This window comes from Pelophylax lessonae (genome assembly GCF_965119305.1).
Source record: "Pelophylax lessonae genome assembly, chromosome: 1".
Taxonomy (NCBI): domain Eukaryota; kingdom Metazoa; phylum Chordata; class Amphibia; order Anura; family Ranidae; genus Pelophylax; species Pelophylax lessonae.
In genome coordinates this window covers 235,170,648-235,184,250 of record NC_138768.1, presented here as the reverse complement: position 1 = coordinate 235,184,250, position 13,603 = coordinate 235,170,648, and the positions used below count along the sequence as shown (strand labels likewise).

The 13,603-nt window shown below is 45.9% G+C and overlaps 1 protein-coding gene across 1 annotated transcript in view; it reads left to right on the top strand.

Annotated features, from left to right (window-relative positions):
• The window catches only part of KNTC1 (kinetochore associated 1), a 792,142-nt gene that overhangs the window by 308,462 nt on the left and 470,077 nt on the right, over positions 1 to 13,603 (top strand). The window contains exons 19-21 of the mRNA XM_082256649.1: positions 3,112 to 3,177; positions 3,261 to 3,322; positions 3,436 to 3,547. Of these exons, the coding sequence (XP_082112775.1) occupies positions 3,112 to 3,177; positions 3,261 to 3,322; positions 3,436 to 3,547 (240 nt within the window). The remainder of the gene's footprint in view (positions 1 to 3,111; positions 3,178 to 3,260; positions 3,323 to 3,435; positions 3,548 to 13,603) is intronic.

The window sequence follows — 13,603 nt, the reverse complement described above, 5'->3', positions numbered from 1 at the left end:
CAATTTGGACATTTTCACTTAGGGGTGTACTCACTTTTTTGCTAGCAGTTTAGACAATAATGGCTGTGTGTTATTTTGAGGGGGCAGCAAATTTACACTGTTATACAAGCTGTAAACTCACTGCATTACATTGTAGCAGTGTCATTTTTTTCAGTGTATCATGTAAAGATATAATAAAATATTTACAAAAATGTGAGGGGTGTACTCTCTTTTGTGAGATACTATATATTTAGTATTATTGTTATATTTTTTTCTTCTTCTTTCTTTTTTTTTTCTCTCTCTCTCTTTTTCTCTTCTTCCTTCCTTCCCCATGTTTGGTCTTAAAAGTGCTCTTTAGTAAAGTATGTAAAAAGCAATTCTTCATAAATACGCTAGTGTTGCAGGCTTTTGTCTTTTTTTTTTAAACGCATTATAGTAAAAACTATATGCAATGTATTTTTAGAAGTCCTGCAAAAATCAAAAATAATCTTCTTCATGAAAAGTGACATCCCATGAGGCAAATATTAACCACTTCTCGCCCGCCCTATATGCAATTGACGGGGGGGAAGGTGGGTATCCTTACCCGCTGTCATATGCGCAGAGTGGCGATCGGTCCTGCGGTGTGTCATTCCGGCACACCGCATCTTCGATCTCGATAAAGAGTCTACTGAAGTAGACTCTTTATTATGTGATCAGCTGTGACCAATCACAGCTGGTCACATAGTAAATAGGAAGAGCCACTGATTGGCTTTCCTCATTTCGTGCCTGGCATGCACGAGTAGAGGAGAGCCGATCTGCGGCTCTCCTGATAGGAGGGGGTTTGTGCTGGTAATTAGAGCATTGATAACCAGCGCAGACCCTTGGGGGGGGGGTGCCTCTAGAGCCACCAGGGATGTCCACCCATGACCACCATGGATGCCCACCATAGCCACCAGGGATGGCAATCAGGGCTCAGCCTGCCAGTGCCCTCCCCATCAGTACTGCCCACCATTACCATCTATCAGTGCTGCCCATCATTGCCATCTATCAGTGCTGCCCATCAGTGCCCATTGCCCACCAGTGCTGCCTATCAGTGCCACCTATCAGTGCCCACCAATGCTGCATATCAATGCTACCCATCAGTGCCACATATCCGTGCCCATCAGTGCAGGAATAAAATGTATCTATTTACAAAATTTTATGACCTAAACAAAAACCTTTTTTTTTCTCAATTTTCAGTCTTTTATTTGTGTAGCAAAAAAGAAAAAACCTTGCAGTGATCAAATACCACCAAAAGAAAGCTCTATTTGTGGGAAAAAAATGACATAAATTTGATTTAGGTACAGTGATGCATGACCGCGCAATTGTCATTCAAAATTCCACAGCGCTAAAAGCTGAAAATTGGCCTGGGCAGGAAGGAGGTGTAACTGCCCTGTATTGAAGTGATTAAGATCTATTTATTCATCAATTACACTTTCAGATATAGGCTAAACATTTGCAGGATCATTTAAAAGAGAGTAATTTAGTTCAGTAGACCAGCACGACCACGCAGGCTGTAAGTTACCTGAGTCAGATCTATGAATGTGCAGCACTGCCATTTGTGCAGTCCTCTTTAATTTGTAGGTTTGAAGATTACTTAAACGGATTTACTTTTGAGTAAAATAAGTTTTCTCCCCGGTATAGTATTATGATCACTTCCCTTCCACGCTTGAGCTGCTACAGTCTACCACCTTGTCTGCTCTGTGGACACCTATCCACCTCTGCATTCCTGATAACTGTGGGGTGACCTGGGTTTGTCATTCAGCTAAGCCCAAACTCTAGTGTTAGCAGAACACAAGCTAGCGCTAAGCCTCCACCCTGCGCTAATGGGTTTGCTTTTTAGATAGGATCATGCTTTTGCTTGCGACAGTGGGTCAGCACCCATGCTTGAGGCACACATAATGAGAAAATGTAAAATGTATGTGCCAGATGATTAGACCGTTCATTCATCAAAATCCTTATTAATACCAAGTTTAAACGTCTTAAGATTGAACTCCAGGAAAATATTAAAACCTATAATGTAGCTGTGTATTTCTGTCTTGATACCAGCTGCTTTCATCCCTTACATTGAAACACTTATGCCTGGTACACACTAAAGTTTTTTCCATTCCACTCAGCGGGTTAAATGAAGAAAAAAAAAAGTCAGCTCTGATCGGAGCCACTGTACTAACGATCCAACATTAGTACAGCGATCTCCCCCACTGAGTTGTTGTGTTCTGGCAGGGGGAAAACATTGGCTTAGAGCGCTGATTATTAGCTTTTCTCCTGCTTACACACATGCCGAATGTTGCCTTGCTTTCGGCCCATGTATACAGTTGTTTAGAGTCATGGCAGACTGGGAATGGGAATTGCAGCACAAATAGCTAATCAAGCCATGCTGACAGGAGGAGTTAATGAATTGGCGTTGTATTGATATTCCTTCACCAATCCACCAATCAGCAGCATCTCTGTCTTCTATAAGGTATCTGTGCAGCAGGGGATCTGTGAGTGGATCATTTGCTGAATTGGAGCTAAACTGGACGTATGCCAGTTTTTTTTTTTTTGTTACATCCGTGCCCATTCAGTTTATGGTGGACAGAGGTGGACCAATGATACCTCTATGGGCAGCTGGATGTAAATAGACTTCACATTTTTCTGTACCTAAACAGACTCTGATGTAGGCGGGTGTAAACGAGCACAAGTTCGTTTACACCCGCCTGTCCATATAACTGCATGGAGTTTCTGATAACCTGAAAGGCAGACCTGATTGGATTGCCTGGATTAAAAGGGCCATTATCTACTCCTGAGTTGACTGGCAGGCAGAGGTGTATGAATCACAAAACAGCTGTTCATGTGTGTATTCATATGAAGCAGTTTCCCCTAAATTGAATTAAAGATCAAAAGTACTACGTATACTACTTCTCATGTGCCTATTTCCTGTATATGAATTGTCGTTGGACAAGATTTTGTCTATTGAGATGTTCTTCTATGCTTATAATTTGTATAACATGTATGCGTTTCCTTTTTTTTCCCCCAATAAAACTAGCTAAAAGAAAAAAAGATCAAAATCACATGTTTTCATGGACCTAATTATATTTTTTCACTCTGGTAGCTAAATATTTTTCTTCCTTTCAGATTCAGAGAAGGGAGGACAAGGCTTTACCAGTAACTTCAGATGATATTCCCATTTCCATCGTTGATGTAATGATTTGGATATTTTACAGTAAATTGTATTTATGTAGACCTTTATTAAAATGTTCTTCTAATATTATTCAACATTTTAGGTATTAAGAGCACAGGCTAGATTGGCTAGTTTTTATGGTGCTTTTGGACCAGAAAAATTCAGGTTAGTATTTTGACCTTTGATTGTAGATGCATAATAAAAAAAGCAACATTTAGCTTTACTTTTTTTTGTTTTTCTTCCTTATTTTTTTATTTTGTTTTTCTTCCTTACCAAAGTGGAATTGCATGGATAGAGTTTTTAAACAACAGTGATGTGCTAAAAGACATCTTCTATCAATTAGAAGACGTAAATTTGTCGTGTGCACAGTACCTGTGGCTGAGACATCAGGTAAACTAGATTGCAGTTTTTAATGTAACTATATTTAAAGTCATGTCAACCCTAATGACAATGTTTCATGTTACATCCATATTTAGATCTGCAGCCCCCACCCATTTCCCTATTCCTTTCAGAATCCCAGGTTTCCGACTCCTCAAATTTGTAAATGAAAATACCCTCTCAGAGGGATTTGTAGTTCTCAGTGGAGCACAAGTCCAGTGACATCACCTCATTTTTAGTCTATTGATGTCTCCTCCAGCTGCATAATTAAAGGTCCATACCATGGTACAGACCTGAGTTGTAGGAAGAGTCAGAACAGTAAACCCATTATCCACTGATCGTGCTTTTAATTTTTTGCAGGTTTCAATGCAAAATAAACAAACACAAGCTTTTGCTTTCTCACATTTCTTTATTTTTGCAGAGGATGGAGTTCACCACTTGATCGCTGGAATATTTAGCGCCCCCCCCCCCCCCCCCCCCCATCATGACTAGGCCATTTTTTGAAATGGTACCTTTTCCTGCTGGGTCTGGTTGTAGATCCCTTGTGGCCTTCATATTGGGGGTCCCTGACCGCATGGCACGCCGTGGGCTCCGCCATCTTTAGTGTGGGCAATAGAAACAGATTTTCCCATTGATTTATATGGGGCAGCCATTTTCCCTGTGTTTCCCAATGACTTGCATTGGCACCCAATTTTATGTAGCCCTATGGAAGCTACACAGACAGCGTGACCTTTCACATACCAGGCTGATATAATTTCCTGTGACTCTCACTTTCCTGCTGCAGATCGATTCAGGTGGTTTTTCTCTGAAGGTGGTAAAGTAATGTGGTCTTTGTGGGCATATCCCTGCGCACTCTGCTATCTGTATATATTGAAGGGGGATTCCGCAGGCCACGGTGATCGGCGGTGGGGACTGTGATCGGCGGTGGGGACTGTGGTCAGCACTTTTAAAGTGACAGTACTCCTTTTTTTTTTTCTGTGAATTACTGTGGAGTCCCAGGTGGTGATTTCACCCTCAGACCCCCTTATTGCGACTACCAGATCTTCCAGATCGCAGTTGCTGGCCGCAATTTCAGCAGCACTGGAATGCCTGGCGACCAAGGTGGATTTTGTTATGAAAAAGGTTACTAGCCGCAAACGTCCACTACCTTCACCATCATTGGTGGGGTCCTCTGATTCAGATATTGATATGGTCCCCACGGACGCCACCTTAACTGAGGGGTTGCTGTCCTCGCAATCGGATGATGAAGAGGACCTGTCCTCTTCAGTTGCAGAGCGGAAACGCGCCTTGATGGAAGCCCTGATTGTATCAGTAAGGGAAACTTTAAATGGCAGATAAGCCCACGCCAGCAGGGACACGGGTGTCTTTTGGCACCTGCAAGACCCAAAAATCGAGCAAGGTTTTTCCTTGTCCCGAGAATTTTCATGATATTGTTACTGACCAATGGCGACTCCTCAAGCACCTGCTAGTAGTGCCTAAGCGCTTTAAACACCGTTATCGCTTTGAGACGGTTTTCAACCCTTGTACGGGTACCGCCTAAGGTGGATCATCCTGTTCCCAGGTTGAACAAATCTACTATAGTGCCCGTGGAAGATTCCCTGGTTTTTGCGGATCCTGTGGAATTCCTTTCCATCCATCTTCATGTGTTGGCAGGTTTTATCCTGAAACAGGTTTTTGTGTCTGTTTTGGTGTCAGACGGTTACGGAATGGGTGAAGGTTCTGAAAGGGAACTTGGATCCTGACATATTTCCCCCGCAGCTGATTGAACTTATGGACCAGATGGCCCAGGCCCTGGTGTTCCTGTGTGATGCATCCTTGGATGCGGCTACCCTGGTTGCCAGGGTGTCGACAGTGGGGATTGCCTTGAGATGCATGGTTTGTCTGAAGAGCTGGCAGGCTGACAAGGCTTCCAAGAAGGCCTTGAAAGATCTTCCTTTTCTGGGAGAGCGATTATTTGGCGACTCGCTGGATGAGTTGATCAAGGGTCTGATTGATGGGAAGAGTACTCTTCTTCCTCTATCCTTTAAAGGTAAAGCACCCCGTAATAAGCGGGGACCTTCCTTCACCGCTCATAGACTGTTTTTTCATGCTTCCGGGGCGCAAGAAAAAGGTAAGCCATTCAGAGCTTCTGGAGGGACAAAAAAGCCCTGGGGCAAGCCCAAGACCAGTCAGTCCAGTTCTGCAGACAAGTCCTCCTCAGAATGAAGGGGCGCCCTCACCCGTTTCTGGGGTGGGGGGACGTCTGCGCTTTCAGGAACCCTGGATTTCCTTAGTTCACGACAAGTGGGTTCATGAACTGATTCGTTATGGGTACAAGATCTAATTTTAGTCCCGGCCGGCAGACAGGTTCTTTCAGTCAAATCTTCGTCAGTCTCCGGATCGTTTGAAGGATCTTCAGAAGGCTGTGCAGGATCTCCTTGCTCAAGGAGTGAATGTGCTGGATCCTCCGCAGGAATGCTTTCAAGGTTTCTATTCAAACCTCTTCACGGTGCCCAGAAAGGAGGGCAAGGTTCGTCCAATCCTGGATCTCAAGGCTCTGAACTGCTTTTTTCGGGTGCAGAAGTTTTGAATGGAGTTCATTCAGTTTGTGGTGGCATCTTTGAATCGGGTATTTTCTGGCTTTCATCGATATAAAAAATGCGTATTTGCATGTCCCCATCTTTGAGGGACACCAGCGATTCCTCCGCTTTGCGGTGGCAGAGGAACATTTTCAATTTGTGGCATTACCCTTTGGTCTCGCCTCCGCTCCCAGAGTTTTTACCAAGGTCCTGGCCCCGGTGTTGGCCTTGTTGCGTGAGAGAGGGATTGCGATCTTGGGATATCTGGATGATCTCCTGTTACGAGCAGACTCTCACTCGGATCTGTTGGGCGATCTCTTAATTACGGTTCAGACCCTTCAGGAATTCAGGTGGGCGATCAATTTAAAAAAATCTGCTCTGATGCCTTCTGTACGGGTGACTTATCTTGGGCTGACTCTAGACTCCGCCTTGGCGAAGGTCTTTCTTCCATTGGAAACTCTTTAGAAGTTGCAGGGGGAGATCAGGTTGCTTTTGGAAACCAATCGGTCTTCCCTACGGACTTGCATGAGAGACCTGGGTCTGATGGTATCGACCTTCGAGGCGGTCCCATTTGCTCAGTCTCACTCGAGTCCTCTGCAAAAAGAGATTCTGGCAAAATGGAACAGGGATCCATGGTTGTCAATGCTGTACAAGAAGATAATGCTTGAGCCATCTCAAGATGTCGGCTCTATCCTGGTGGATCCAGTCACCAGCTTTGTATCAGTGCAAGTCCTTCCTGCCGTTCTGGACGGTGGTCACCACAGACGCCAGCCTGTCCGGCTGGGCTGGAGTGCTAGGGAAGCTCTGTGCCCAGGGGACTTGGTCGACAGAGGAGTCTTCCTTGACGATTAATATTCTTGAGCTCAGAGTGATCAAGCTTTGCCTGTTCCACTGGACAAGTCAGCTATGCAGTTCTCCGGTTCAGATACAATCAGACAATGCCACAGCAGTGGCTTACATAAATCAAGGGGGCACCAAGAGTGTCCTGGTGGCCAAGGAGATGGCCGAGATTCTGGTATGGGCGAAAGACAATGTTCGGCTCTTTCTGCAGTCCACATTCCATGTGTGGAGAATTGGCAAGCAGATTACCTGAGTCGTCAGGTGCTGGATCAAGGGGAATCGTCCCTTCATCCGGAGGTGTTTCATCTCCTGTGTGCCCGATGGGGGACATTGGGGGTAGATCTGTTTGCGTCTCGCCTCAAAGGAGAAGTCCAGAGGTTTGTGGCCAGGTCTCGGGATCCTCTGGCCAACGCCACATACGCTTTAGTGCCTTCTTGGAGCCAGTATTGGCTGATTTATGCCTTTCCTCTGCTCAAACTCCTGCCGAGGTTTCTTCGTAGGGTGACGGTGGAAGGAATTCCAGTCGTTCTGGCAGCCCCAGACTGGCCTCATCGTTCTTGGCACGCAGACCTCGTAAAAATGGTCATCGATCCTCCGTGGAGACCTCTCATCGGGAGGATCTGCTGTCCCAGGGACTGCTCTTCCATCCTGTTTTACAGTCTCTGGCTTTAACGGCATGGCTGTTGAAAGCGTGGTGTTGAGGGATAGAGGTCTTTCTGACTTGGTGATTCCTACACTTTTGAAGGCCAGGAAGTTGACGGCTAGGAAGATCCATCATCCTACGTGGAAATTGTACATTTCATGGCGGGAATTGCTGCAGCTGCACCCTCGCTTGTGTTCTCTATAGCTAGGGTTTTGGCCTTTTTTCCAAAAATGGTTTAACAGAGGTTGGCTTTGGGCACTATCAAGGGCCAGGTGTCAGCCTTGGCCATATACTTCCAACTTCCATTGGCTACTAATGCCCTGATTTGCACTTTTGTTCAGGGGGTGCGTCATCTGGCTCCCACGCAGAGATCCCAGTTGCCTCCGTGGGATCTCAATCTGGTTCTGTCCGTTCTTCAAAGGCTTCCTTTTGAGAACATTAGGGAAATTTCTCTGCTTTCTTTATCCTAGAAGGTTGCCTTTCTGGTGGCAATTACTTCTGACCGCAGAGTGTCTGAGTTGTCTGCTTTGTCCTGTTGTTTGCCTTATTTGGTGGTTCACAGAGATAAAGTGGTTCTGCAACCTAATCTGTCTTTTCTCCCCAAGGTGGTCTCCGATTTTCATCTCAATGAAGACATTGTGTTGCCTTCCCTATGTCCTAAGCCAGAGGTGTCAAACTCAATTTCATTGCGGGCCGCATCACCATTATGGTTGCCGTTAGAGGGCCAGTTCTATCTGTAGCCCACCACTATCAGAAGTCAAGAGTCCCCACCCTCTCATCCCTTACATCAGTGTATTCCCATGTGCTGCTGCTGGGAAGAAGTTGGAGGCAGAGCTGGGAAGCATCAACTGCAGTGTCTGGAGGAGGGCTGGAGTCAGCTGCTGAATGCTGAGATCCGTGGAGGTGGAGAGGAGGGGGTGCTTCAGCTGCACAGGGAGGTGCAGGATCTGTAAGAGGAGTTCTGTCCTCCTCTCTGCTGCCAACTGCTATAGTGTGGGGGGTCCTCTCTGCAGCTGCAGGGGGACGTACAGGATCTGGCAGAGGAGTTCTTTCCTCTCTGCTGCCATCTGCTGAGACAAGGTGGGGGCTGAGATGAGGCAGCTGCAGGAGAGGTGCAAGGGCCACATAAAATGGCCTGGAGGGCCGGATTCAGCCCGCGGGCCTTGTGTTTGACACCTGTGTCCTAAGCCTTAGAAGCATCCCAAGTAAATTGCCTTGCACTCTCTTGATATGGTTCAGGCGATAAGGGTTTATCTGACGGTAACTGAGTCTTTTAGAAAGTCGGACTCTCTCCTTGTTTTTACCGAAGGACCTCGGAAAGGTTTGGGTGCGTCTGCTGTGACCATATCCAGATGGATCAGGTAGGCAATTCAGTGTTCACTGAAGGGTCAGGTTCCTCCTTTCCCTGTGAAGGCACATTCTACTAGAGCACTGAGTGCCTCTTAGGCTTTTCGTCATCAGGCCTCAGTTGTGCAAGTTTGTAAAGCAGCGACTTGGTCGCCTTTGCACGCTTTTACAAGGTAGATTTGTTGGCATCTTCAGATGCTTCCTTTGGCTGCAAGGTGTTGCAGGCTGCTGTTTCATAAGAGAATCATTTTTTCTCTTTAGGGGTTTTTTTGCTTTCATGGGTGACCTCCTGTTGTTCATGGTTGAGCTCCTTGTTAATTGGCTAAGTTTAGCCTTTGGAGTTTACGTTTTACTTTCTGGTTGCGTTCTCTCCACCCCTCATGCCTACACTGCTTTGGGACGTCCCAATGGCTAAGAAGTATGAGAGCTGCGTCTGTCAATAGACGATAGAGAAAATTGTTTTTTTGTAAGAACTTTCCATAAAATCCCTTTCTCTTGAGTCCATTGACAGACGCAGCACCCGCCCCTCTGATATGGGGATGGTTTTCGTGTCGTCTTTCACTGCTTGCAACAAAGCTGTTTTGCTAGAGCAGGATGTGTGGGGTTATGCCTATAGGTACAGCCCTGTGGGCTTGGTGAATTGCTTTTTTTCTCTGCCTAGTACTACTCCTGCAGGGGTCAGCATAATCCAATGGCTAAGAAGTATGACCGCTGCGTCTGTCACTGGACTCAAGAGAAAAGGATTTTACAGTAAGTTCTTACAAAAGTCCAGGTTTTTTGTTTCTGCTATAAAACACATCCAATACATTTAAAAAAAAAAAAAAAAAAAAAAATTTTTTTTCATAAATTGTGGGCCAGTATGTATTCTGTATGTATTCAGTATGTATAGTGTCTACAAAGTATGGTGTACATTTATGGAATTTCTATTTATTTATTTTATACTAGTAATGGCGGCGATCAGCAACTTATAGCGGGTCTGTGATATTGCGGCGGAGAATCGGACATGAACACTTGACACTGCAGGAAGCAGTGACACTAATGCAGTGATCAGTGCTAAAAATATGCACTGTCACTGTACTGATACTGGCTGGGAAGGGGTTAAACATCTAGGGTGATCAAAGGGTTAATCACCTAGGGTTATAAAACACTGCCAGTATTTTTGTGTACTGTTTTAGGTGCTTTTACTAAGAAAAGGAGAGATTTTGTTCCCTGTTTTGCAGGAACACAAAATCCACCCCTTCCTCCCCCTGGCAAAATGGAGATCTGCCTGGTTTACGTAGACAGATCCCCAATCGGTGTATTTTATCGATGATCAGCGGGTGCCCATTGACATCATTTATACGGGATTCTGCACAGAGCCACCCTGTAGCAGTAAAACTGCTATGGGGCTGTCTTTAAGTGGTTTCATTTGACTCCTTCATGTAGTAGTTTCTTACAGTCATTTATAACAATGTACTTGCAGCTCCACTTGCTAGTCAGAATTCAAGGTCAAGAAGTGAGGGAGTTGCTACTGAGATAGGAAGACAGACATAAATAATCTGATTTTTGTTCTATCACTGTCGGTACCAGGAAACCAGACCACACGGGGATGCAGGTAAAATAAAGCAGTTTATTGGAGTAAACAACAATAAACGCACAGCAAGATTGAGGAAGAGCAGGAACAAGCCGGGGTCAAGTCCCGAATCGGGTAGTCCAGTCCAGTAGTGGGTCGCCTGCCGATGCTGGGTCGAGAGCCAGGAGAGTTGTCAGCCAAGCCGGGTCATACACGAAGGAACACAGAGAACAGAATACTGCTAGCAGAGATGCACCTTGGAGCACAAGGGCCAGAACTGCAACCCATCAGGTGATTGATACAGTCAGGTGTCATCGCTGTGCGACACCCAGGCAGCAGGCAAGTGATGATGCAGTCAGAGTTTATAAGAGGCAGCAGCTGTCATCAGAAGGGACAGGTAAGACCGTGACAGTACCCTGCCCTCAATGGCCCCTCCTCCGCGGAGCAAAAAACGGTTCTGAGGAAAGTGACCAGTGACTTCAAAAGTGACACGTGAAAGCCATTGGAGATACGCATGCCAGGGGGAAGACCAAGGGCATAGGCCAGCGGGTTCACCTTACTGAGGATGCGAAAAGGCCCAACAAAACGCGTTTCCGGTTTTGGAGTCGGCACCCTGAGGTTGAAATTACAGGCCCGTAAAGACTCTTGCATCTGCACCCAAGAGGAACGGAGGGCACGAAGATGATCTGCCACTCCCGGGATGTCCTGTGGCAAGAACGACTCGGGCAACACAGCGGGTTGGAACCCTTAATTGGCCATGAATGGAGACATTCCAGAAGACGAGTTGATGGCAGAGTTCCTGGCAAACTCTGCCTAGGGAAGCAGATCAAAACAATCATCTCGCATAGCCCTGAATGTTCTGATCCTTGAGATGTACGTCTAAGAGTCTTTTGAAAGCCACCATACTTCCCGCAGAAACCACCTCTTGTGGTAGAGAATTTATCAATTAATGCGACTATTTGATTTGCTTTTTCAGACGACTGTGACCTACCTGTGTGTCGACTCCCCTTTCTGGACTGACATTAGGTGGCTACCTTCGGCTGAATTCTTGCCCCTTTGGGGTCTATACGGATTTGTACCTTCATTTTGTCAGTGCATTTGTGATTTATCACCTCATGTGTGCATGTGGATTGCTCTTTAGGTGACTGCAGTTCACCTACAATATCTGTGTTTGTCCTGTGTTTTTAATTACCACGTGGTCTTTTTTTAGGGGTGAGGTGGAAGGTGATGTGTTTCAATTTTACAATGTAACCGTGTGTTCTGCTTTTTGTATCTATTAAATTTGATTACCATTTTTCATTCAGCAGTGGTTTCGTTGTTTTTCTCTATAGACTCAATTTTGTGCGATATCCCTGTTACTCTATTTAATGGCGCTTTTTTTGGGGCGACCCTTCTTTTTCTAGTTGTCCCATCCCCCTTTTCACAATCTTGTAGCCTTAACAGTAAAGAACCCCCCACGTTGCCTGAGGTTAAAACGCTTCCCCTCTAATCGCATTGTATGCCTTCGAGTCCTCATGCAATCCCTTCGACTGATTAGCTGTCTTTCTATGCCGAGATCCCCATTGAGATATTTATAAATTGCTATCATGTCCCCCCTCAGGCGTCTCTTCTCCAGGGAGAATAAATCAAGCGATTGCAGACGCTCTTCATAATTAAGGTCCTCCAATCCCCTTATCAGTTTAGTTGCCCTTCTCTGGACTCTCTCCAGCCCCAACACATCCCTCCTGAGGACTGACGACCAGAACTGGACAGAATACTCCCAGAGTTTTATAAAGTGGAAGGATTATAGTCTTATCTCTGGAATACATCCCTTTCTTTATGCATGCTAATATTCTGTTGGCTTTGGCAGCTGCCGCTTGACATTGCATGCTATTGCCTAATCTATCATCAACCAAGACTCCCAGATATTTCTCCATTTTTGATTCCCCCAAGGGGGGAGATCTTCGAGGTGCGGAAAGTTCCACAATAAAATCCTTGGCCAGGTGAGACCAGGGACGCTCCCCATTGGGAATGGGATGCAGTAGGCCCAAGGGAAGGTGCTGAGGAGACTTGTTATGGGCACAGACAGAACAAGCAGCCACATACACAGCAACATTATTGCGGAGAGATGGTAACCAGAACTGACGGGAAATAGCCCAGGACATCTGGTTCTTACCAGGATGACCGGCAGTCTTTGAGTTGTGGTATCTGCATAACAGTCTGATGCGCAATCCCTCAGTTACAAAACATTTGCCAGCAGGTCTCTCTGTGGGAGCATCAGGTTGGGCAGCCAAGATCTGTTCCCCACGAGGAAAGGTTAAGTTGGTGCGGATGGCAGCCAGGATATGATCTGAAGGTGTGACCAGTGTCGGCACGTCCTTCCTGGGCAACTCGGAATACTGGCGATACAAGGCATCAGCCTTCACATTCTTGGAGCCAGGCAAATAGGAGACCATATAGTAAAAATGAGATAATAAGGCCCATCTGGCCTGATGGGGTGTGAGCCTTTTCGCCCCTGAGAGATACGTCAGTTTCTTATGATCAATGAGAATGGGAACTGGAACCACAGAACCTTTGAGCAAGTGTCTCCACTCCATCCTGAGAGCCAGGATAATAGCTAAGAGCGCTCTGTCTCTATCTCAGGATTGCGTTCAGCTGGAGAACGCTTCTTGGAGTAGAACCCACAAGAAAGTATGGGTCCGTCAGGTTTCCAACGCTAAGAAAGGAGGGCGCCTACTCCCATCTCAGCGCATCCACCTCTAGGACAAAGGGGCAAACCAGGATTGGGATGAGACAGAATGGGAGCCAAAGCGAAAGCAGACTTGAGGGCCTCGAAAGCTTGGATGGCAGCAGGCGTCCAATTGGGGTAATCACTGCCCTTTTTGGTCAGATCTGAGATCGGTTTGGCTAAAGAGAAAAAAATCCTGATAAATTTCCGATAGTAGTTAGCAAAACTAAGGAAACCCAGGAAAACTCTGAATGGAAGGAAGACCCTTGGGGGCCTTGCTGCAAGGCCATTGCAGAACAGCCAAAACCTTCTGAGGGTCCTTCAGCAGAAATGATGTAGCCCAAGAAGGAAACCTGAGACAGTTGGAATTCACATATCTCAAGCTTACAGAAAAGCCCATTCCCACGTAACCTTTGCAGCA